Below are 26,055 nucleotides of genomic sequence, written 5' to 3' on the forward strand. Positions count from 1 at the left end.
CAAGTGTACAGAAACATTTTCTTTAGTGTATTTAAATTTTCTGTTAATGGTGTTCTCTGACTCATACACTGTACCAAATGCATCTTTTTGGTGATTTTTCACTTTATATTCATCAAAATGAATTAATGAGACAGTTTTAAGGGACGTATAGTTCGTACTCTATAACAAAAACAATTAGAATAGTTTAGTTTGTAGTTATTATGTTCTGTCACTGTCTAGGCTACAACTGGGTATGGTTGTAGGATATAACTGCTTCCCTCCATCGATAACTAATGTTCTTACTTTCAGCCTTCACAAACAATGGATTTAGCCCTATTTCTTAATTTTTCTTTTGACACGAAATGTAAATAAGAAGGTTAACATGTGGACTTGGGGCTTTGGCGAAGTTAAAGGTAGAATAGATTTTTTATTAGTATTTAATTATTAATACATTATTCAACTGAGGCTCTTTCCGTTAATAATAACTGGTCTATGTCATCTCTCTGTTACCAGGACGGAGGATGCCAACTAGTAACCGTATTCGACTTTCACAAAGACAAAACTAGTAGTGTTACTGGAATAGTACGAGACCAATACATATTTGGTAGAGCGCAGCATAAATTTCCTCAGATCAAAACAGTTTGTCTTTTACTACCACGATAAAACAAATTTTCATATTACTTAATGCTGGATCTTTTTCTCTTGTCCCTAGAATTTTATATGCTCCGCCACGTTTTGTGTTGTTGTATGAAGAACTTTGGCAGTGCAGTGTTCCTTATAGTCATTGGTCGGTTCTCTTCTAACCGCTCGTAAAAAGTTGACTTAACGTTGCCAATATACTAAAGAATCTGGGATATTGTTATTCTTGTCATTTTTTGTAGTAGTGTGACTTGTCAAAATTGTCAGTGTATAATACCGTCCGCAAAACTTTTCGCTTGTTTTCATACCGACGGAATGGAGATTACTTGTACTTACTGAAACACGCTTCAAATAATTCGGTTTTTGCACATGTGCAGACTGCGAACTTAACTTCCTGTTAGAACACGCACGTTTCCAAGGAAAACGACCGCGAGTGTAATTTCTCGTCTCAAGTTTGCTTTGTGTAGTGCTGTGTGTGGTGTGTAAACACAAAAGCGTACGATGGCAGATGTTGCAACCAAGAAGGTGAGGGCTAAATACGTTTATTTGGATGAGTGATCTACCTTAAATAATTAATAATCATTGTAATGTATCAATTTTGCTGTTTATATATGTCGCGTTTTACGTGCTGTTGTTCTGTTCAACATAGTAATATTGAATTTACTTTAAAAACTTGAAATCAAGTGTGGTATGATTTACACAACAAATTTGTCACGTTCCTACTCATCGTCGGGGAATGACTTAAGAATACGGAACGACGTCCTTTGAGAAAAAAAACATTTGTGGAAATGTAATTGTGTGTTTTTATTGTTTCAGGTTCAAGAGTACAAAGATTCCCTGAAGTCAAAGGTAAATGTCAACACCGTGGCTATAACTCATACCAAAAATAACTTGAGTACATAATGACAATTAGGTATTGTTATTTTATTTCTCTGTGTAATTTATAGTGGCACAAAATTCTTCGCAAGTTCTATTGTCCAGTCAAATAAATTTAGTTATTAAACTCGGCCAAATAATTTATTTTCGAGAAGCGCTTTTCGGCCAAATAATTTGTTTTCGAGAAGCGCTCATACGGCAGGTGACGGTGAGCTTTACATTGGTGTCTTAAGTGCAGACATTTGACTTCTCCGTTTTTTGTACTCTTCTGTGATGTGTGGTTGGTATTTCAAACCTGGGTATTGAAAACTCCAATGCACTTTGGAAACTGCACCAGAGTTGTTTCCATTGATGACATTTCAGAAGTTTCCTTGTCTGTTGGTTTACTCGAGTTTGCGTCATTTTCTTCCATTAAGGTTTTTCCAATTAATGAATTATTGCTTGTATGGAATAACATTTCCAGTGTAAATTTACTTACTTGTATCAAAGTATTGTTGGAAAGTTGCATTAGTCATTCTTAAATTTCAGAAATTATCACAATTGTAGAAATTTGAGTGATTATAATGTGTTTGGCAAGGGATACACTTCTTTGTTCCATATACTTTCAAAATTATCAGACAATTTTGCCTCATTGCTGTGTTGATTGTAGTATATGCCGCAGTTAAATAGAAATGTGATATGTGGTCTGCAGTGAAGCATAAGAGTAGCAACAGTGAGGATCCCAATACTTTTATAGCGTTCTTTGTTCCCACTGTAAGAAGTATTAAATCATTTCAGGCATTGTGAAGTTCAGAGGGTAGCCATTGAAGGAACAGATAAAAGAAAACATTACTGTTTAGCCACAACTCTGTTTAATAATGAATTTACTTGCAATTACAGAATGTACTACTAATAACAAGAAAGAGTAAAATATGAACCTATGTGATGTTGTTTAACCTGATCCATAACAACACATTGAAAGTTTGCAGCAATGATAGATTTTTGTTGCCATTAAGCAGTACCATTAGGTGTAAGTTATTTAGTGGAAGCTGTGAGTTAATTGTTCACACAATACAAATATTTGGCGCCATATGATGAGGTTTGGATCCAGTAATTAGAGTGTAGATAGTGCAACAGTGTATGCACACATTGCAGCAGTTTGTTCCGCATTGATTACATCAAAATGTTTCACCGTTACATGGGCAGTTGTGTTCCATTTGTACTAATATAATAACCATTCCTTTGTCCAATCAGATACTCTTTTATGCAAATTAAGTGTGGTGCACAACAGCCATAAGTGTTATCTCTGAATGACTTCGCAAACTGGCACCTGAAGAAACACTCACAAGAGCAGGTATGACAGTGCTCATTCTTTGGTTGTTGACCTGCTACCTGCCCTTATAAATGAATAAGTCAGTCAGTTTGTTATTCTACTCCAGCTGTAGGTTGGCAACCTGTCAGTTTTATTTAGTCGTCTGGAGCTTGCTTCTGGGTGTTTGGTGAGAACCATGAATAATAGTTTTTTGTTATTATTATTATTTGGGGGGGGGGGTAGATCTATGGAGTTATTAACAAGGCAGATACCTGTCTTCTGAAACAACCAGTGATTGACACCAATAACAACACAAACATTGGCAAAATAAAATATGACAATTAAATGGCCTCTTCCAGAATAAGAGCTTTTTGGCACAGTAGTGTACTTGCTAGTAATGCCTTCAAACCTTTTAAAAGCTTGATAGTACATGATCACAATGGGCAAGTAGAGATTGTAATCATGGGTGTAAATGTAACTGTCAGATGCACTGTGTGTTCACTATCTACAATACTTTGTTGGTCTGGTAAACCATGTGATCAAAGCCACCACCTACAAGATACACAGTGCCAGTCAAATTGTGACCACTGCCTATGTTTGACATCAGTGTATAATAACCATTCACAGATGGCAGCGCTGCAGTGGAGGGTATGTATAAAGCATGTCTATGGATGTGGACAACAGTGCAATCATTGTTGTAATGCAGAAACAGAGCAGTTTATCTGATTTCAAAAAGGTCGTGATCGTTGGCTTTTGGCCCAAGGATGAGGGCATTTCCAAAACAGCTAAGTTTGTAACCTGTTAGTCTACCATCATGACTAAAGCACACCATTTATGACAGTGATGCTACCCAAAACTGGCTCAGAGGCAGCTGTGGTGCGCCATACATGACAGAGGTGAACAACGCCTGTGGAGATGTATATGGGTGAATTAATGTGAAACTGTTGAAAACTGACTGCTGCAATGCACCTGGGGGCCACCAGCGATGTCTTCTCAAGCACCACCCAGTGTATGTTGCTTAAGGGCCTCTGCATCAGACACCTGGTACATGCATCCATGCAGACTGGTGTCGATTGGGAACAAAGGTTTTAATTTGCTCGCCAGTACTACAATTGGATATCAACTGAGTGATGGCAGTGGCCTTTCCAGATTAGTCATGTTATATATTCCATCAGACTGATGGCCATTGGCCTGTAAAGATGAAACATCCATAACACCCTGTGACAATCATTGGAAGGGTTCAGGCCAGAGGAGGACTCATTGGCCTGGGGAATGCTTTTGTGGCATTCTGTTGGTGACCTCATTCTGGAAAGCCAATCGATCAACAATTGAGTGTGTGTATATCCATGGGGTCCATGTCCACCCTTACATGCAGATCGTTTTGCTCAGCTGGTACCATCTATCAGCAGGGCAGTGCAACATTTCGTGCAGCTTGCAGTTTGTTTACATGGTTCGAAGAACACTAGGGTAAGTTTACTGTACTGGCCACCAAACTCTTTAGATTTAAAACCTACCTAGTGCAGCTGGACACAATGCTGGAGTTTGCATTGCTCCAAATCACTGTCTGTACCTTCCAGAACCTTACTAGCTGTTTTAGCGCATGTTTTACGGCAGTCCATGCTGCTAAAGGTGATTACTTGGAATTCTGGCAGGTTGACCGATCATATGCTTCAGATTTTTGTACAAACGATTCTGCTTTGTCTGTGATATTTTGCTGACCGACTTAGTTGTCCTAAACTACTACAAACTGTGGTCATAGCTGTGCTTGGCTCAGTTTCACTTTAGGTTTCTGTTGCAGAATTGCATCTACTTACATACTCTACAAGCTATCATACATCGCTTAGTGGAGGATATCTTGTAACACTTACTTTTCTGTTACATTCACAAATGGAATGATGGGCAAATGACTCTGTGCTTCCTTATATAAACTGTTCTGTCAGTTAGCTTCATGTGTGTTGTGATGAAAATGTCTAGTGTTTATAAGTGTGTCTCCAGTGGTCCAATGGACTACTGCTCTGTTGAGTTTAACATATGGGCCTTAGGACTGCTGCATGGCATTAATCACCACATTCGCAATCTCCTCTTATGGGCATACATCAGATTCAAAAGGGAATGTTTTCATTCATGCGTTCGTTCGTTCAGTATATTATGTGCAGCCCAAAAACCTCACCTCCTTCAACATATTTGTATTGTGTGAACAATTAACTCACAGCTTCCACTAAATAACTTACACCTAATGGTACTGCTGCTATATCTAACTTAATGGCAACAAAAATCTATCATTGCTGCAAACTTTCAATGTGTTGTTATGGATCAGGTTAAACAACAACATCGCATAGGTTCATATTTTACTCTTTCTTATTACTAGTACGTGACTGCAATTGCAAGTAAACTCATTATTAAATAGAGTTGTGGCTACACAGTAATGTTTTCTTTTATCTGTTCCTTCAGTGGCTACCCTCTGAACTTGACAATGCTTGAAATGATTTAATACTTCTTACTGTGGGAACAAAGAACACTATAAAAGTATTGGGATCCTCACTGTTGCTACTCTTACACGTCATTGCAGACGACATATCATCACATTTCTATTTAACTGTGGCATATACTACAATCAACACAGCAATGAGGCAAAATTGTCTGATAATTTTAAAAGTATATGGAACAAAGAAGTGTACCCCTTGCCAAACACATTATAATCACTCAGGTTTTTTGGCTTCATCAACTCACTACTAAATTCATGCATTCCGAAATACATATAGACCTCGGGCTTTGTGGCTGGGTTGTCTGCCAGCACATCTAATTTTTTCCAAACACAAAAAGCAGTAAGCAACCATAAGAAACCTAACAATCATATCTCTAAGAGTTATGAGTGCTCTGCTTATCGAAAACAAATATTATTAATTCTAATTTTCTGCAGAAAGAAATCGTTAGATTCAGCAATCGTCATTGGCTGCTGTATACTATTGCCCTGTTGGCTTCAACCAGTGTCAACAAGAGCTACTGACACATGAAGTGCACTTTAGCCCCAAACGACATATCATTTCTGTAGATATGAAGAGGAAATTATGATAGCCATTGTGGAGAATGTATACAACTGTAACATCATAAAACTAATTATGTCAGTTAAGGAATCATAATAGTTTGCTGATCTGTCTAGGATACAAACCAGATGATTGATCATAATTGCCATGATGGGCATGAAAACTATATGTATTAATCATTCCGTTGGATATTCACTGAGGTTCCAGAAATGAAGCTTTGAGCAATACCAACTGACTTGAAGATAACGTATTACATGGTAAATGAAGCATCTTAATTCAGTTTAAAAATATGAAGGACCGGGCGTAAAATCCACAGTCTTTGTATGTAGCCTCATGGCTAGTGGATTTCTGAGAGACATTTAAGTATTCAGCAATCATGTATCTGTAACATTAAGGGGGTTCTCAGCCAAAACAAATTTTATGATAACTGCACTAGCTGTCATTGGTTGACCGTTTGAATCTAACCAGTGATAGCCTGTGCAACAGATTATCATTCACTCAAAACTCATGTTTGAGAAGTACATGGTGCATTTCCTTCATCTGTGTCCAATATAAATTCTGCTTTTTCTGTAATGATTTTATCATTGATAGAATGTGAAGCACTATTCTTTCTTTCTTTACAAGGACATTTAATATATATATAATATATATTAAGAAACCTTACATCTTTGGGATGCATCCGAAGTTGCTTCCACATTGGATGCTTTTTTCCTTTAAGAACAGTGTGTCGTGTTCAGTCTGCTGGGAAGTTATTAATCCAATCACGAAGTTGGTCTAACGTTTTTTAAACTCACATTTAGTTCACAGTGTGACCATTAGAACCATTTTGAATGCCAATCAGAAGTCAAGGAACACTGCATAAATCTTGGGACTGGTATCTGCTTTCTTTTGGATCTCATGGATAAACACTGTGACCAGAGTTTAACAAGATGGCGGTTTGTGGTATGTATATTGATTCGTGCAGGCAGGGCTTTCAGTGTCCAAGTAGATCATAGTTTGCAAACATAAAATGTTTCATTACTTTACAGCACTTTGATGTCAGCATTATCGAACTACAGTTATGTACATCTTGCAGCCCTTGTCCTTATTGGAAGCAGGAATGACCCAACCCTTTTTGTAGCATACTTAATAAAATCATCAGCCTATAATAAAAGAATAAGAGAAATACTCTATAAAAAATCACCTTAGTACACTGTCAGGTCCACTCAGTTTTACCATGTTGAGTGATATTAGCTAGTTTTCTATTCCATAACCACTTATCTCAATATGTCATTTTGGCTGTTACATGAGAGTTCGAAGGAGGAACTGCAGTAGTCTTCACCAGTGAAACACTTTTAGTAGACTTAACGAAATATTTTGCTTTCTGTGGCATCCTCTGTTTTGGGGCTGGGTTTACTGACATTCGTACCAGGTTGCCAATGGCTACATTAGACATGGGAAATTCACTTAAGTATCTGCTGTTTGCTGTCCGTGTAGGAAAATATTATGCCCCAACTATGGCAGTTCCAAGTGCCAAGTTACGTGCATGTGAAACCTTTGCCCAAATTAAAAACTTGTGCAGATAATGTTCTGCTATGATAATCCACCCCTATAGTTCTGGAAATGATACTGCACATGTGTGGAGAACAGCTGTGCAAATTTCATTTTCTCTCTGTCACTGACAATTTTTATGTTGTGAGTTCACAGTAGCGGCATTTTATTGTGGTGAGGTAGTACATAATGAATTAGGTTGCTCTCCGATATTTGATAGCAGCCAATGTGTTCTGCACTATAGAAATATTGTAGTGAATATCTTGGATATGGAAGAAAAATTTCACTGTTTTCAACATGGCTCACAGCAGCGATTGTAAATAAATTTTCATTATATAGAATTTACAGCCAACCGGTTGCTTAAGTTTAATGTAAAAACCTTAACCAGTTTTCTATAGCACTAAGGTACTTTCTTCAGAAGGAAGCCACATAATTTACATGACATTAACATTGTGGATATATATGATGACCCAAAGAGCTTGAGTCAAACAGCAAAAATATAAAATAAAATCTTTCATGGGAACAGAGGAAAAAAAATCAATAACATGCCAAACCATTGCTTTTCTTGTCACGGAATAGATTTTCATCAGTTGCCTGTGAGCAATCTTGTGTTAAGTGTAACCTAGTGGCACTGGGTGTGGGCCTAATGCGACCCCTAACCATAGTCTGTAGCCCATTGCCACCACTGTTATTGAATAGGTCCAAAATTAGTGTAGATGTACTTAAGTTCAGGAGAGTTAGCAGTATTGGCAGTATTTTTTATAAGTAATTCTATGAAATTTTGAATTAGTGCTGCAAGTATATATCATCTTTCAGATATAGTTGTAAGCAGCTGCTGTGTGGTTTTCCCTCCAGGTCTTCTCAAGATACATTTACTGAATGAATTTGCAAACTAAAGAGCTAGGTGATATTCAGGGCAGTGGAGCAGACTTAAGTGACATTCATACTCCCTAAGTACCCTTCAGCTACACAACTTAAATATGTGCCACACAGACATATCCACAACATCCAAGAAACCTTTAGAAACCTTTCCCGTGCTAATAAAACTGGGAAAGCAGATGTCAATGTCTTAGATACCAGGATCTGTGGGAATTCTAGCAGATGTGGGAGCTAAGGAGACATGTACTAGAAATCCTGTGGTACAGTTCATTTTACTTCCTAGCAGCTCCTTATGTGAAGAATATTTTATTTTGAATCACAGCATTTGTTTGTCAGCAGATTTCTGTGTGTGAAATTAACCTACATTAGCTCTCTACGAGTGGGTGTTCCATGCTGCAAGAGACTTGGCTGTCCTCAGCAGTTCATTTTTTTCCCAGTAATCATCAGAGAAATATAATTCTAAAGATGCACTTTATCTCCTCTGTTACATTAGAAAATTCATACTATAAATGTACTTGCTGTGTGTAAGTTTTTAGGCTTCCATAGTCATTATCAATTTGAATTAAGTCTTTTTGGATATTAGGCAGTGTATTTACAAAAAACTAAAACTATTAAATTACTGGGGCCTCTGCAACAGCCATCTTCAGTGTGACTAAGTATTACACAATACAAATAAGGAGAAACTGATGGTGGCCATTATATCCTTCAGACAGGTGACTTACTAGGTGTTGTCCAGGGAAAATAGAATAAAACAGGTGTTGACTCATTTTATAAGCATACACAAGATTGAGAAACAGAGGCAGTTGATATTATTGGTTGGAGTGGAGACATGAATGGAGTTGAGGTAGGCATATCTTGGGCCCCATACAAACTAGGAAGAAATTACTGCCAGTAAAGTAGAACGAATGATTGGTTTGGCTGTATGGTGGTTCATATTTTGCTCTCCATAGAGGGCAAGGATGCTAAAACTAGCATCGTTTGCCTCAGCCTTGAAGAAATTGCTTGCAAGGTCATTGCTGCAATACATATGGAGCCAGCCTTCTATTTGAGCATGCTGAGAGAAAATATGCCACTAAGTTCTCAGTGTGGTATATAGGCTGTGGTTTGTCTGTATAGCTTTTATCTGTTAGACATTACTTGCATCTGTATCCACAATTCGTTTATCTTCATTTGTGAATATTAAAATTTTGTTGGCCACACTAATTCATTGGCTACAGTGGAGCTCATACAACACTGTTGCAACTGGTCCGAATTTTCGTCTTATGAAGTCTGATTTTGTAATTTACTTTCCATTGGATAAGAATGTAGGGGCCAGTCATGACTACAGTTTAAACAACACAGTTGTCATATTCTTGATATGTTCCCTAACTTTTTGTAGTGACACCAGAAAACAATTTTATGAAATTTTGTGTGGGATGTTATTGCTGTATTGGGAAGTCAAATGCAGTCATTTTACAAGTTGTAAACAAATCTGGGATTCTGTTAAATGTTATTTAAACAATAGCTTAGCAACAACAGTTAATTCAACATGATGTTAAATGATGATTGTGTTCTACAGTTCTGAATGTAATTGTTTCATAGTAGTCATGTAAATATATTTAAGTGAAATGTTGTTAGATTCATTGATGTGATACACGACACTATTTATGCTGTGTGAGACAAAAAAACAGGAGTTAAACCATGAAGCAAAGTTTCCTGCTGGTGAAATGTCTTAGATTAGCTTCGTTTCACTTTCTAGCAGCTTTCGACTATTGCACAAGTGATTTGTCACTGCAAACAATATAGGAGTGACTCAGATGTAAAGCATGTGCTGATGTGATGAAAACATGACACACATGTGTCTGTACAGAAAACAGGCAAAAAGCCATGTTGCCATCTTGAGCCCATGAAGATTTCAGCAAGCATCTATCACCTCAGGGATATTGGGCATTCAAGCCTTTGTAGTGGTGCTCCACTCCAAATGAGTGATAAATGACACAAAGCAACAATAATTACTAATTTAGTATAATGCAAATAGACAAAAATTTTAACATTGACACTCTTTCAAAATTAACCAGAGATTGTTATTGGGGATATATGCATTGGTGCAGGCTTTTATGCGCCAAGTAATTATTACTACAGACAGATATCTGTCTAAATTTGCATCCAGGCTGACATCTATGTAGAGGGATGACAGTAATATTAATTATGCGATCTTCTTTGAAAGCACTTCCTTGGAATTCTAAGATTAGCTCTTGTACTGAATATCAGGCCATCTTACATACAGGAGTGGGTTATAATACACCTCACCATTTAATCAGGCTTCTGTGATCCCTCTGCGACAACTTGAGTAGCCTTTTTAGATTGTTTGCAGATGCTGCTGTCTTTTTACCATTTAATAAAGTCATAAAAAGATCAAAACAAATTGCATTGTGGTTTAGACGAGAAATTTGCATGATCTGAAAAGTGGCAATTGAACATTTAAACAAAATAAAGTGTCTTAGGTCTTCGTCAAAAGTAGTAAGACAATTGTTAAATTTTGGGTGCATGATAAATAACACAAATTTAAAAGTTGTTGATTCAGCTGAAAATCTAGAAATTACAGTTGTGGATGACTTAAATTGGATCCATTACATAGAAAATGTGTGGAAAGCGAACCAAAAACTGTTTTATTGACAGAACGCTTAGAAGATGCAACAAATCTTAAATGAGACTGCTAACACTTTACTTTCCATCCTCCTATGAGCTGTTGCTATATGGTGTGGGATCCATACTAGAAAAGATTGATGGTGAGAAGACACAATAAAGTTCAGAAGAGGACATCTCACTTTGTATTATTGTGAAATAGGGGACAAAGTGAAACACACGATTAGTGAGCTTTGGGTGGCAATCATTAAAATGGACATTTTATGTCACAGCAAAATTTTTCACAATATAATTTGCCGACTCCCACCTACATAGGCAGGATTGACCATTACAATAAAATAAATCAGACCTCACTCATTAAGATTTAGGTGTTTGTTTTTCCTGTGTGATGTTAGAGTGGAACAGTCGAGATACAGTCTGAAAATGGTTCATTGAACACTATGCCAAGCACATAGGTGAAAACTGCAGAGTAATGACGTAGATGTGTATTTGAATGTAGTTGATGTAATGTTTCTCTGTAACCTTATGAAGTCAAGAAACTTCCACACGGGTAAAATATATTAAAACAAAGATACCAAGACTTACCGAGCGGGAAAGCGCCGGTAGATAGGCACAATGAATAAAACACACAAACAGAATTTCGAGCTTCGCAACCGGCGGCTGCTTCTTCAGGAAAGAGGGAAGGAAAAGGAAAGATGAAAGGATGTGGGTTTTAAGGGAGAGGGTAAGGAGTCATTCCAATCCCGGGAGCGGACAGACTTACCTTAGGGGGAAAATAGGGGAAAAAAGGATAGGTATATACGCGCGCGCGCCCTCACACACACACACACACACACACACACACACACACACACACACACACACACACGTATGGATGGATATGTGTGCGTGCATGTGTATATTCCTATCCATTTTTTTCCCCCTAAGGTAAGCCTTCTGCTCCCGGGATTGGAATGACTCCTTACCCTCTCCCTTAAAACCCACATCCTTTCATCTTTCCTTTTCCTTCCTTCTTTCCTAACGAAGCAGCCACCGGTTGCGAAAGCTCGAAATTCTGTTTGTGTGTTTTATCCATTGTGCCTATCTACCGGCGCTTTCCCGCTTGGTAAGTCTTGGAGCAAGCAGGCATATTTAAAGACAAAGAATTTGGGCAGAGATGTCAGTTGAGGCGGAAGTAAACAGGCAAAGATGTTGAAAGACAGGTGAGGTATGAGTGGCGGCAATTTGAAATTAGCGGAGACTGAGGCCTGGCGGATAATGAGAAGAGAGGATATACTGAAGGGCAAGTTCCCATCTCCGGAGTTCTGACAGGTTGGTGTTAGTGGGAAGTATCCAGATAACCCGGACAGTGTAACACTGTGCCAAGATGTGCTGGCCGTGCACCAAGGCATGTTTAGCTACAGGGTGATCCTCATTACCAACAAACACTGTCTGCCTGTGTCCATTCATGCGAATGGACAGTTTGTTGCTGGTCATTCCCACATAGAAAGCTTCACAGTGTAAACAGGTCAGTTGGTAAATCACGTGGGTGCTTTCACACGTGACTCTGCCTTTGATCGTGTACACCTTCTGGGTTATAGGACTGGAGTAGGTGGTGGTGGGAGGGTGCATGGAACAGGTTCTACACCGGGGGCAGTTACAAGGGTAGGAGCCAGAGGGTAGGGAAGGCAGTTTGGGGATTTCATAGGGATGAACCAAGAGGTTACGATGTCTTACCGCTCCTGGGATTGGAATGACTCCTTACCCTCTCCCTTAAAACCCACATCCTTTCATCTTTCCTTTTCCTTCCCTCTTTCCTGACGAAGCAACCATTGGTTGCGAAAGCTTAAAATTTTGTGTTTTTTTGTGCCTATCTACTAGCGCTTTCCCGTTTGGTAAGTCATGGAATCTTTATATTGTTGTTGTCTTCAGTCCTGAGACTGGTTTGATGCAGCTCTCCATGCTACTCTATCCTGTGCAAGCTTCTTCATCTCCCAGTACTTACTGCAACCTACATCTTTCTGAATCTGCTTAGTGTATTCATCTCTTGGTCTCCCTATACGATTTTTACCTTCCACGCTGCCATCCAATGCTAATTGTGATCCCTTGATGCCTCAGAACATGTCCTACCAACCGATCCCTTCTGCTTGTCAAGTTGTGCCAAAAACTGCCCTTTTCCCCAATACTATAGAATACCTCCTCATTAGTTAAGTGATCTATCCACCTTATCTTCAGCATTCTTCTGAAGCACCACATTTCGAAAGCTTCTATTCTCTTCTTGTCCAAACTAGTTATCGTCCATGTTTCACTTCCATACATTGCTACACTCCCTACATATACTTTCATAAATGTCTTCCTGGCACTTAAATCTATACTCGATCTTAACAAATTTCTCTTCTTCAGAAACGCTTTCCTTGCCACTGCCAGTCTACGTTTTATATCCTCTCTACTTCGACCATCATCAGTTATTTTGATCCCCAAATAGCAAAACTCCTTTACTACTTTGTGTCTCATCTCCTAATCTAATGCCCTCAGCATCACCTGACTTAATTCGACTACATTCCATTATCCTCGTTTTGCTTTTGTTGATGTTCATCTTATATCCTCCTGTCAAGACACTGTCCATTCCATTCAACAGCTCTTCCAAGTCCTTTGTTGTCTCACAGAATTACAATGTCATCGGTGAACCTCAAAGTTTTTATTTCTTCTCCATGGACTCCAAATTTTTCTTTTGTTTCCTTTACTGCTTGCTACAGATTGAACAACATCGGGGACATGTTACAACCCTGTCTCACTCCCTTCCCAACCACTGCTTCCCTTTCATGCCCCTTGACTCTTATAACTCTGTACAAATTGTAAATAGCCTTTCACGCCCTGTATTTTACCCCTGCCACCTTTAGAATTTGAAAGAGAATATTCCAGTCAACATTGTCAAAAGCTTTCTCCAAGTCTACAAATGCTAGAAATGTAGGTTTGCCTTTCTTTAATCTATTTTCTAAGATAAGTCGTGGGGCCAGTATTGCCTCACGTGTTCCAGCATTTCTGCGGAATCCAAACTGATCTTCACCGAGGTCGGCTTCTACCGGTTTTTCCATTCGTCTGTAAAGAATTCGCGTTAGTATTTTGCAGCTGTGACTTATTAAACTGAAGTTCGGTAATTTTCACATCTCTCAACACCGGCTTTCTTTGGGATTGGAAATATTATATTGTTCTTGAAGTCTGAGGGTATTTCACCTGTCTCATACGTCTTGCACACCAGATGGTAGAGTTTTGTCAGGACTGGCTCTCCCAAGTCCGTCAGTAGTTCTAATGGAATGTTGTCTACTCCCGGGGCCTTGTTTCGACTGAGGTCTTTCAGTGCTCTGTCAAACTCTTCACGCAGTATCGTATCTCCCATTTCATCTTCATCTACATCCTCTTCCATTTCCATAATATTGTCCTCAAGTACATCGCCCTTGTATAGACCCTCTATATACTCCTTCCACCTTTCTGCTTTCCCTTCTTTGCTTATAACTGGGTTTCCATCTGAGCTCTTGATATTCGTACAAGTGGTTCTCCTTTCTCCAAAGGTCTCTTTAATTTTCCTGTAGTCAGTATCTGTCTCACCCATAGTGAGATAAGCCTCTACATCCTTACATTTGTCCTCTAGCCATCCCTGCTTAGCCATTTTGCACTTCCTGTCGATCTCATTTTTGAGACGTTTGTATTCCTTTTTGCCTACTTCATTTACTGCATTTTTATATTTTCTCCTTTCATCAATTAAATTCAATATTTCTTCTGTTATCCAAGGATTTCTACTAGCCCTCGTCTTTTTACCTACTTGATCCTCTGCTGCCTTCACTACTTCATCCCTCAGAGCTACCCATTCTTCTTTTACTGTATTTCTTTCCCCCATTCCTGTCAATTGTTCCCTTATGCTCTCCCTGAAACTCTGTACTACCTCTGGTTTAGTCAGTTTATTCAGGTCCCGTCTCCTTAAATTCCCACCTTATAAATAGAGGCAAACATTCCACATGGGAAAAATATATCTAAAAATAAAGTTGATGTGACTTACTAAACAAAAGCACTGGCAGGTCGACAGATACACAAACACACACACAAATGTCAAGCTTTCGCAACCAACGGTTGCTCCTTCACGGAAGAGGGAAGGAGTGGGAAAGGTGAAAGGGTGAAAGGATGTGGGTTTTAAGGGAGAGGGTAAGGAGTCATTCCAATCCCGGGAGCGGAAAGACTTACCTTGGGGGGGGGGGGGAGGGGGGGAAGGACTGGTATACACTCGCGCACGCACACACACATCCATCCGCACGTACACAGACACAAGCAGATATTTGTAAAGGCAGAGTTTGGGCAGAGATGTCAGTCGAGGCGGAAGTACACAGGCAAAGATGTTGTTGAAAGACAGGTGAGGTATGAGTGGCGGCAACTTGAAATTATTTTGCCCCCCGAACCATCCTTGTAACCATTGATGCCACTTCCTTATACACAAATATTCCGCACGTCCAGGGCCTCACTGCGATGGAGCACTTCCTTTCATTCCGATCACCTGCCACCCTACCTAAACCCTCTTTCCTCATTACCTTAGTCAGCTTCATCCTGACCCACAACTTCTTCACTTTTGAAGGCCAGACATACCAACAATTAAAGGGAATAGCTATGGGTACCAGGATGGTCCCCTTGTACGCCAACCTATTCATGGGTCGCTTAGAGGAAGCCTTCTTGGTTTCCCAGGCCTGCCAATCCAAAGTTTGGTACAGATTTATTGATGACATCTTCATGATCTGGACTCAGAGTGAAGAACTCCAGAATTTCCTCTCCAACCTCAGCTCCTTTGGTTCCATCAGATTCACCTGGTACTACTCCAAATCCCATGCGACTTTCCTTGATGTTGACCTCCATCTGTCCAATGGCCAGCTTCACTCGTCCGTCCACATCAAACCCACCAACAATGACAGCTGCCACCCATTCCACATCAAACGGTCCTTTCCCTACAGCCTAGGTTTTCGTGGCAAACGAATGTGCTCCAGTCAGGAATCTCTCAACCATTACACCAGCAACCTGAAAACAGCTTCCGCATCCCGCAACTACCCTCCCGACCTGGTACAGAAGCAAATAACCAGAGCCACTTCCTCATCTCCTCAAACCCAGAACCTCCCACAGAACCACCACAAAAGTGCCCCACTTGTGACAGGATACTTTCCGGGACTGGATCAGACTCTGAATGTGGCTCTCCAGCATGGATACGACTTTCTCAAATCCTGAATCTCAAATGAGATCCATCCTTCACGAAATCCTTCCCACTCCACCAAAAGTGTATTTCCGCCGTCCACCTAACCTTCGTAACCTCTTAATTCATCCCTATGAAATCCGCAAACCACCTTCCCTACCCTCTGGCTCCTACCCTTGTAACTGCCCCCGGTGTAGAACCTGTTCCATGCACACTCCCACGACCACCTACTCCAGTCCTGTAACCCAGAAGGTGTACACGATCAAAGGCAGAGTCACGTGTGAAAGCACCCACGTGATTTACCAACTGACCTGTTTACACTGTGAAGCTTTCTATGTGGGAATGACCAGCAACAAACTGTCCATTCGCATGAATGGACACAGGCAGACAGTGTTTGTTGGTAATGAGGATCACCCTGTGGCTAAACATGCCTTGGTGCAGGGCCAGCACATCTTGGCACAGTGTTACACTGTCCGGGTTATCTGGATACTTCCCACTAACACCAACCTGTCAGAACTCCGGAGATGGGAACTTGCCCTTCAGTATATCCTCTCTTCTCATTATCCGCCAGGCCTCGGTCTCCGCTAATTTCAAGTTGCCGCCACTCATACCTCACCTGTCTTTCAACAACTTCTTTGCCTCTGTACTTCCGCCTCGACTGACATCTCTGCCCAAACTCTTTGCCTTTACAAGTGTGTGTGTGTGTGTGTGTGTGTGTGTGTGTGTGTGTGTGTGTGTGTGTGTGTGTGTGTGTGTGTGTGTGTCCTTTTTTCCCCTTAAAGTAAGTCTTTCCACTCCCGGGATTGGAATGACTCTTTACCCTCTCCCGTAAAACCCACATCCTTTCGTCTTTCCTCTCCTTCCCTCTTTCCTGAAGAAGCAACCATTGGTTGCGAAAGCTTGAATTTTGTGTGTATGTTTGTGTTTGTGTGTCTATCGACCTGCCAGTGCTTTTGTTTGGTAAGTCACATCATCTTTGTTTTTAGATATATTTTTCCCACCTGGAATGATATATATCTCAATTTTGTAATGTGCTTACCAACCATTATTGGAGGTTCAGAATTTTCAGGGGCATTGGAAGAAAGGTATTTTTTCCTATGATGAAAGTTTCAATGGGTTGGATGGTATATGTCATGACGAAGAAAAGCGTGCAGAAATGTGTTAATAGGTGACAGTTTATTCTATCGCTCCATTTGCACAGAGACACTTCCACCGATTGTTGGTCAGAGATACTCGGTGCTTGATGCTGAATTACATATGATCCTACAGGTAGTACAGTATATGAGAACATGGTAATTTTATGGTCGGTTGCTGCTTTCATTCACACGGCCCATATTATTTATAAATGCTGTCAAGCAGGGGTCGACAGAAGCGTCAGATCCCATGCGTCGGCTTTGACCCATGATGTACGGGTGTTGTCCTGTGTGACGTCATGACGGCGCAGAGTTTGGCTTGTGAGTGTGGCTTGTTTGTAGATGTCGTTGTGTTGTGGTTTGTTGTGCTCTCTGGTGGTATGTTCAGGGTTTTCGTTTGTATGGTGTAATGGGCTCAGTTTGCTTTTGCTCATTATCCATAATTCTTAGTGTGTCGGCTGTGTTTGTAGTGGAATTCGTTTCAGTGATTTAATGATTTTGTGTGAAAGTTGATTTAGTGTTGTTCGCTGTAGATCTTGTGGTAATTTTAGTAAAATTAATTGGTTGTTGTTTTTGTTCAGGAATGGATATGACGGATAAAATTAACAGTGCGCAGGTCAAGGGAAGAGTTCGATCCCAATGTGTGGCTGTGTATGTTGTTATTGGTATCGGAAGATGTTTTTGTGCTATACAGGCCAAGGGAAGTGTTTGATCCTAATTTATGGTATCGGGAGTTGCTGTTGAGCTATATAGGTCAAAGGAAGTGTTCGATTCCAGATGTTGTGTTTAGTGGTATTTTGGGAGTTTTGTGATGTCGGATTTTTTCGTCGTTTTGTGTGGTTTTGTATGGGGGTGGGTGTCTAAATTTCCTTATATTTAATTTGCCTCCACCCAAAACACCCCATTTTCCGCACTTGTCCCGTTAGTGTTACTAGACTTTTTGTGGAAAGTGTTTGTGTTTGTTTTTCGATGTATTTTCGTCCTCATAATGTGTACGTACCGACTTTATATGCACCATATTGGAATTGTGGTTTATGGTCGTTTCCTCCATATTTGTGACGTCATGGGTCAAAGCAGACGGGCGGGATCAGACGCTTCCGTATTTCCTCAAGCAGAACAAGTGATTATCGTTAGAGATTCCAATTCTACTAAATCAGAGTAGCTAAGTATAATCTGCGAAATGAAGTGTGATCCATTGAATTAATACTTGTGCAGTAGTGAAAAAGCTTTCAAGCGGACTTCTTACAGTATGAAGTTTCCTTATTGTGCATTTTGTAGTCATACCTCATATGCATTTTACGCATAAGTTGAATCAACCTTACTTTTGGTATGCAGGTTGACCAGTATAGGCTACCCCAAGTACCATTTTCAAAAATCGCTCAATTCCTTCCTAGAACTTAACATGACACTCTTAGCAAAAAAAATGTTTTAAATTATTCATTATACATGTTGATGTTTGCACAGGAATTTTCCGTGTCTTTCAGTACTTCCCAGAAGCATTAGTTACGGATCACATCGTACAAACCATTAATTTAAAAGATGTTGTTTTGAGGAGTGGCCAGAAAATTATATAATTTGTCAGTTATATCAGAGTCTGCATAATTTGTGATGCATTGGATTTGACTTCGTCATTTACTTGACTCGATTTTTGTAATACTCCAATTTTCTGTTGCAGGCTGAAGAACTGATATTGAAGGGTTTTCCACAGAAGATTGTTGAACTTAATGAACTCTTGGAGACACCTCCATTCGCCCGTGAACTGAACACTGTTCATCAGTCTTTGAATATACCAGTCCCAGATCCAATTGTTCTGAACAGGTATATCTTTTTTCTGTACAATAAGTCTTTCTGTTATTGAAAAACCATCTCACTAGGAAAATCCAACATGCTTTGGCATTGGTGTGATATGGGTGTGAACTGCATTATGAATGACAAGGCACACATCTTCTGTCTTCTGTTAGCTCATATAAAATGGTAAGTAGTCTACGAATATTTCAGAAGTGTAGTCAAAAATCTATTTACAATGAGTCATTCTTACAACTCATGGCAAATATCAATGCTGATATATTGTATTGTTGGTTCAGAATAACAAAGTGATACAGAGTTATTTCTTTATAATACAGTTATCATGGAAACAGCTGATTGGAGAATGAATGTAGTCTCACCTCCTGAGTGTAGTCATGCCTCTTGTATTATTTACGATTCTCATATTGCACTGATGCCTTGTGCTGGTTGACAAAATTAGTTGTAGAAAATGCTTGTAGTTGGTGACGTAAGTTGTAATGTGTTTTGTTGTTTGCTTTGTTTCTCTGTGTGCTGAGTTTATTTTACATGACAGAATGTCAGAAACCAGCTGGAAAAAATGTGCAGAAAAGTGAATTGGCTATGACCAGTACTACATGGTAATGAGGAGCATGTGACGTGCATGGTACAGGAAGTGTAGCTGTTGCTGCTACAGCCAGATTTTGCATATAGGCAAAAGTGTTCGACTGATAACATTCCCTCTTCCACCAAGCCTTACAGAATATTTTTTTATTTTGTGTGAGGTATGTAGATTGTAAAATTTACTCCTTTCATTGAATTCATAAAGACTTGCTGTATTTTGAGGGGGGTAGCCAGGGTGAATATCAAACCCACGAGAATATCGTGTAGGAGACTTGTATCTGCCTTATGCACCCCCTCTAAGCACATCACTCACGTAGGTATTCACAGTGCAATTGAGTAGTGTGCCTTGAAACATCCCAGTGATAATGCTGTAGATATAAACTGTGATTTATCATGCCATAACTAGGAAGAACATAAGAATTGCATAAAGGAGATCAATATAGAAATTCTACTTGCAGACAAGAGCAGTGATACTGCTCTTTGTTTTATGAAATCTTATTTTGGCAGTAATATTAATTTATACTTTGCATCTCCTGAGAATTCAATGGATACAATCTGTGGAAGACATTCACTACTATTCTTCTCACACAATAGTGTTTATGAATACAGTCGCCAGTTAGACACTATCTTACCAGTTATAGAAAGAAGGTTTCTTCTTTGACAAGTTGTTGGCAGCCCAAGTGGCCCAGCACACTACCTGTTGAAACAACTGGTTTCTTGGGAGTCTATTGATAAACAGATGTTCATCACCCCAAGTTCCTCAATTAGATATGACACAAATGATTTTTTTTGTCTAGTTTACCAAACATATGTATCTCTCTACTTCTTTCAGTTCTTCTTTTTACATTGGTAATCATTGTTGCCACAACTGCTTTATGGTCATTGATGCCAGTTTTGGTGTGGACATTCTCAAAGAGGTCAGGTCTACTTGTTGCCATTGGATTCAATGTATTTCCACCATGTGTGGGGTTTCTATCTGTCTGTTCTAGTTAGTTTTCAGGAAAGGCATTTAGTAAAGTTTCACCAAATGTCTTACCACACCCATCATTAACAAAACCATAATTTTCCCAATTAATTGTTGGATGATTAAAGTCTCCACCAGTGATTACATTGTGCTGGGGGAACTTACGTACAAGTGAAGTGCAATTTTCCCTGTAGTTTTCAGTTACATCAGGAGGCAATAGAAGGATCCAGTTATCATTTTATGTCCACCCCGAATATTAAGTCTTGCCCAAGCAATCGCACTTGCAGCTTCAATTTCTGTCTCAGTGAATTTGAATTTTTTGTCTGTTCTGACAGATGTACCACCCCCATCTTCCATTTGCTTGTCCTTTCAATATACAAATAAATTTTCCTCAAAAATCTCAGTGCTGTCAAATTCAGGTTCCAGCCAGATTTTTGTACCTAATATTATGTGAGCTTCTCTGCTTTTCATGAGTGCTTCAAACCCTGGCACTTTGTTGCAAATGCGTATGCAGGTTACCATTATGATTTTAATACTCTCACCTTTGGGAGGCATTTCTTTCGATATTACACTGATACTTGTGGGTTTCCTACAAGTATCGTTACCTGGATTGGGTGGAGAGTCGCCTAAACTAAAAAGCCCTTGTGGACACCCCACACACACACACTCGGCTGTGTTTGTGGTAGACTCTGATGTGTAATGTATACCCGACCTCTTGAGAGGGCCCTACAGCTCTCAACCCTACAATGCAAGTCCTGGAAGTTGCAGCCTAGCTTGCCACAGAATCTTCGTAGTCTTTGATTCATTCCTTCCACTCTACTCAGAAACAAAGGGCTGTGATCAGTTTTGGGACAGTGGTGCAAATTGTGAGCTACTTTGAAACTCCATGCACAAGGTTGGTCTTCTCAACAATTCCTGCCAGTTACTGAAATGACCCAAGGATGACCTCAGAGCTTAGGTGACAGGTATCATATGTTCCAATGTGTGCCACAATCTGCAGTTAATTGCACCCTGTTTCCTTATGGCTGCTAGAATAGCCTCATCAACATGTTGCATGAGACCTCCAGGTGTATAAAGTGAGTTCACCTGGTATTCTTCCCTGTCCCTTTGCTGCCATTTCCCTAACTGCTGATGGTTAATTGACCCCCTACCCTTTTGTGTTTGCCTCCTGCTGACAGTGGACAAAACAGGTTTCCCCCGAACAGGTGAAGGTAGCTCCAGTGTCTGTTTCTTTCAGTGAAAGACAGCACCTCAAACTTGATGGTTAGGGGGATTGGGACAAGACCCTGAAACATCACTGGTCACCATCCACTGTGTACAGGGTGTCTAGATCCTCCATTGGCATGCCACTCACAATCAAGTGGATGGTAATGACTGATTGTGTACTGTACTTTCTGCAGAGGAGACAGGATCCACTGGAGAGAATAGTACTCAAGTACCTCTAAGGCTCTTGGGAGCGCTTCCAACCCACTGTTTTGCAGCAACTGCCAATTGTTTGGCAGTAGTCAGGGGCAGTTTGCTTACGGACATCAACCAACTCGTCCCGTGTTTGAGAACAGCATTCACAGTGGGGCTGCATTTTGGCTGGTGCAATGTATTACAATGCAGTGAACAAATGAATTTAATTTAAACCTGCTGATTATCTTCTAATCTTTTGAGCTAAAAAGTTGCTAATTCCCTTATAAAAATTGAAGCAGATGCACAAAAAGAGATTTCTATCACGGCAAACCTGTGGTAAAAGTTACTCCTTTCCTAAAACGTTTTGATGTTGATGATGGTTGTCAGTAAACTTGAAAACTGAGTTAATTTATGATAAAGGCAGATAATTTTATAGGGCTTACACCTCTTTAGTGGAAAATGCATATAACACATACTTTAGTTAGAAAATCTGCTACAGCAAATTAAATAACAAATTCTGATTTGTTGCAAATCTCTGGTAGGTTATGCAGAGGACAATGGTAGATTCCAAAAATTCTCAGAAACACAATATTATTTGCGTTGATTTACAATGAAATTCAGGGGTGATGTGTACTTTGGTTGAATTATGAAACACAAACACTGATTTGCTACGAATTAAATTACACATAACACTCAAACTACTAACTTATGAAAACTTAGTTTTGTAAATGCAAGAAAATTCTAAACTGATTGATTTCTCACATAATTGTACATTGTAATTAGAGAAATTTTGATTTGAATGATGATATATCTACAAAACCTTAACAATTTTAAAGAGAGTACAATTTAGTTTAAGTATACGATTGATAATAACAGTACTAATTTAACGCAGCACTCGCAAGTGTTTGAAATATCTGAATGTATCACAATACAAATGGTTACTACTGTGTCGAAGAACAACACTGCAGCATAAGTTTATTTCGATCAAAGTTGCTAAAATTCGCAGCCCCAACAAAAGCACACCTTCTTCCTGTTGCAGCTAACTCTAGGTAGATATCATGAACTACTCACTTTATGTAGAGCAAGAACACTGACAAGTGTTTCCTTAACTTTTTGTCCCTTTTTGAAATTTGAAAATCCTTACTTTTTGTAAAGTTTGGGGGCTACTTATTTCTGGTGGGACTGAATATAAAAATTTGATCATTGCCAATTTTGTGCATTTGTATTATAGCAAAGTACTGTAAAAACATTGATACTTGACTGTGAACAAAGATATACATTTTTTTTTTTTAATGAGGAAATAAGTTATACTACAATTGGTCTTACATTTGCTGCCTGTTTAAATGGTTTAATCCTTCATAAAATTTAGTTACAACCTATATTTAGTTAACACTATAACCCTATATTTAGTTATTGTGGTTGATTTTATTAAAAATATTACACAATAGGAGCTCTTGCTTTAGTTCTGCATTAAAAAAATTGCCCATTTACATATAGATTTATTCTCAGTTAAGTAGCACATTATTACACATTCAAAATGATAGAAGTAAGATGATGAACATGTCAGATATCTGGCATTGCTGTAGTCAGTCTGCTCAGAAACCTCTGTTAAGGTGAATGTACAACCTTCGTTGAGAGTGTAGAATATTTTATGTGCTCTTGTCATGAGTGTAATTTTTAACTACAGTGGTGGCTTTCACAGGTAGAAAGAACAACTTTGGAAACCAATGATATTTTTGTGCTTTAAACACATAAACAAACCAAAATATTTAAAAAGGTCAAACAACCAACATAACTGTAGTTGGATGGATCCAAGTATTTTCAATGCAGAAGAATAAGTTTAACATTGCGGTTATATGACTTGAAACTTGTCAGTAACTGCATGCTGTTTGTTGGTAATACTCTTCCTGAGTTGAGCAGTGAGAACTGTCAATGAAAAGCTATGTTAAATAGTAATTATATTCATCATACTTTTATCCAGCACAGCTCATCATGAAGCAGATCCTCCACCTCCTAAGAAATGGAAGAATGATGCTGGGAAAGAAGAGAAAGTTGGTGGCACAAAAGTGATGGTGTTACCTACAGGGTTGGTACCCTGTAACAAATACCTCTGTGAACTTGTCCATGTTGTCAAGCCACACATTCGACAACTGGTTGAAGATGCAAATCTTGTAAGTTTATTTTTATACATGCACTACTACTTGAACACCTTTGTGAGAAAGTATTCTGTGAGGGTAGAGAGAGTTTTCACAGGCATGGAGTGATCTTCCCAAGGTCTCTTTCAATTTTTTTTAGTAAAAAGATAAGCATAAGAGCTGTCTGAAACTGATGGTATACAATCTTACTGAGGAGTGATCAATATGATTTATTCTTACAGATGATTGTGCAGTTACTGTTAATATCCCAGTACAACAGCAGCATAAATTTTCATTATAATAAAGTTGTAAGAACACAGCAAAACAGATGTCTAATGGCGACTGAGAGTGCTGATATGGAGTACCTATCAGTAGGTGGCAGCACAATGAACCTAATATGGAAATTGTATGTGTTCAGGGTGTCCGGATACTTTCAATAACATAGTGTAATTACACTCACTGCTATGTCTCCTGCTCACATGGAAATATTAGTTTAAGTAATGAGACAGCGCATTCTGCAACAAAAATGACATTTTAGTTTTTGTGTTCTGCCTCTTGCAGTGTCACAGTTTACTCTTCTGCCATCCTACTAACATGCAAAGTACTCACCCTAGTGAGTTTCTCAGAAACATGACATTCCCTGTTGTGTGGTATATTGTTTCTCAGCTGAGAAAAGCTGTAAAAAATTAGCTGCACATGTGTCAACAGGTTGTATACCTATATTTAACTGTATTATGCTGTTAAAGTTAGTAAATTTTACCATGTCTGGCTATGACAATTAAATGAAAAAATATTCGTAGAATTAGAACATCCTGTATCGTCAGTTTCTATACACATACTTACAACAAATTCCCTCCTAATGTACAGGTCCAGAAATGAACTAATGAAAACAAGCACTGTTTTTACTAATCATTTCACATTTATACGTCATTCCCTCTATAGTAGCCAGTTTAACTGTTGGGCGGACAAACAGTTTTTTTTATAACATGAGCAAGCATGTGTCATTCTTCGTTAATCACAAAGTAATCTTAGTTGAATTAAACAATGATAAAATAAACTTACATTCTATGATCTAAATCACTTTAGTTAAACAACAATAAAATAAACCTTTCATTATATAACAATGCTGTCGCATACAAATGCTACCACACAGTAATAAACCACTCTAAACATTAAACAGCACAGTTGGATCAGATTCCTGTCATCCACATATTGGTTTACTAATTATCTCAGATAACTGCCCGATCATGGGATCATGCTGCTAGCTCGGAATCTGGACATTTTTTTGCGCAGATCGTAAATTTTTTCTCACCTAGGTTGCTGTTTGTTTTATATTACTGCTGATCATTTTAAAGTATGACAACACAACTTACTACTGTCTTAGCTGAAGCAATATTGAAGGAGTAGGTACAGGCTCGCAATTGTAAAACAACAATGGAACACAACAAAACTATGTTATTTGTGATTGGTGCGCTTTATACACAGGCATGCCTTCTCACGAGTTGAAATTTCAACTTGGACCCCATACATTCCGTTAGTTAAAAACAATTTGTCAAAATCACACTGTGTTTAATAGTTTTAAATACTTGCTCAAATACTGTGCAGTTCATACTTCGGGACTTCAAAAATTTGCAATTATGACTGTACAGCATGACATGTGGAACGTCTGCTCTTACTAAACGATATAATATTTTTGTAGACATCATTCACAAATAATCATAAACCTTTAATAATAAATCATATTCCCCAAAGAACCGTGTTTACTCAGCTTTATTTACTCAGCTTTAACGAAATGCCTAGAGCTCCAGGTTATGTGACCACTCATCACAAATGCTGAACAAGGACTTCTTTTAGCTCTCAAGTGAAATTCTTCCCCTGTACCAAATCATGCAAAAGACCTCGTCTCTGATTTGCTGGATAACACTGTAACCAGTTAGCTTCATATTTCAATTCACGTACCGATACTCTCCCGCT

General features: G+C 39.0%; 1 protein-coding gene across 1 annotated transcript in view; it reads left to right on the plus strand.

Moving 5' to 3' along the window:
• Positions 1–516: 516 nt before the first annotated feature.
• The window catches only part of LOC126354207 (proteasome activator complex subunit 3), a 46,395-nt gene continuing 20,856 nt past the window's right edge, over positions 517–26,055 (plus strand). The window contains exons 1-4 of the mRNA XM_050003665.1: positions 517–1,143; positions 1,435–1,467; positions 18,875–19,017; positions 23,928–24,117. Coding sequence (XP_049859622.1) covers positions 1,120–1,143; positions 1,435–1,467; positions 18,875–19,017; positions 23,928–24,117 — 390 coding nt within the window. The 5' untranslated portion in view covers positions 517–1,119. The remainder of the gene's footprint in view (positions 1,144–1,434; positions 1,468–18,874; positions 19,018–23,927; positions 24,118–26,055) is intronic.

The sequence above is a fragment of the Schistocerca gregaria genome, chromosome 3, assembly GCF_023897955.1.
Source record: "Schistocerca gregaria isolate iqSchGreg1 chromosome 3, iqSchGreg1.2, whole genome shotgun sequence".
Taxonomy (NCBI): Eukaryota; Metazoa; Arthropoda; class Insecta; order Orthoptera; family Acrididae; genus Schistocerca; species Schistocerca gregaria.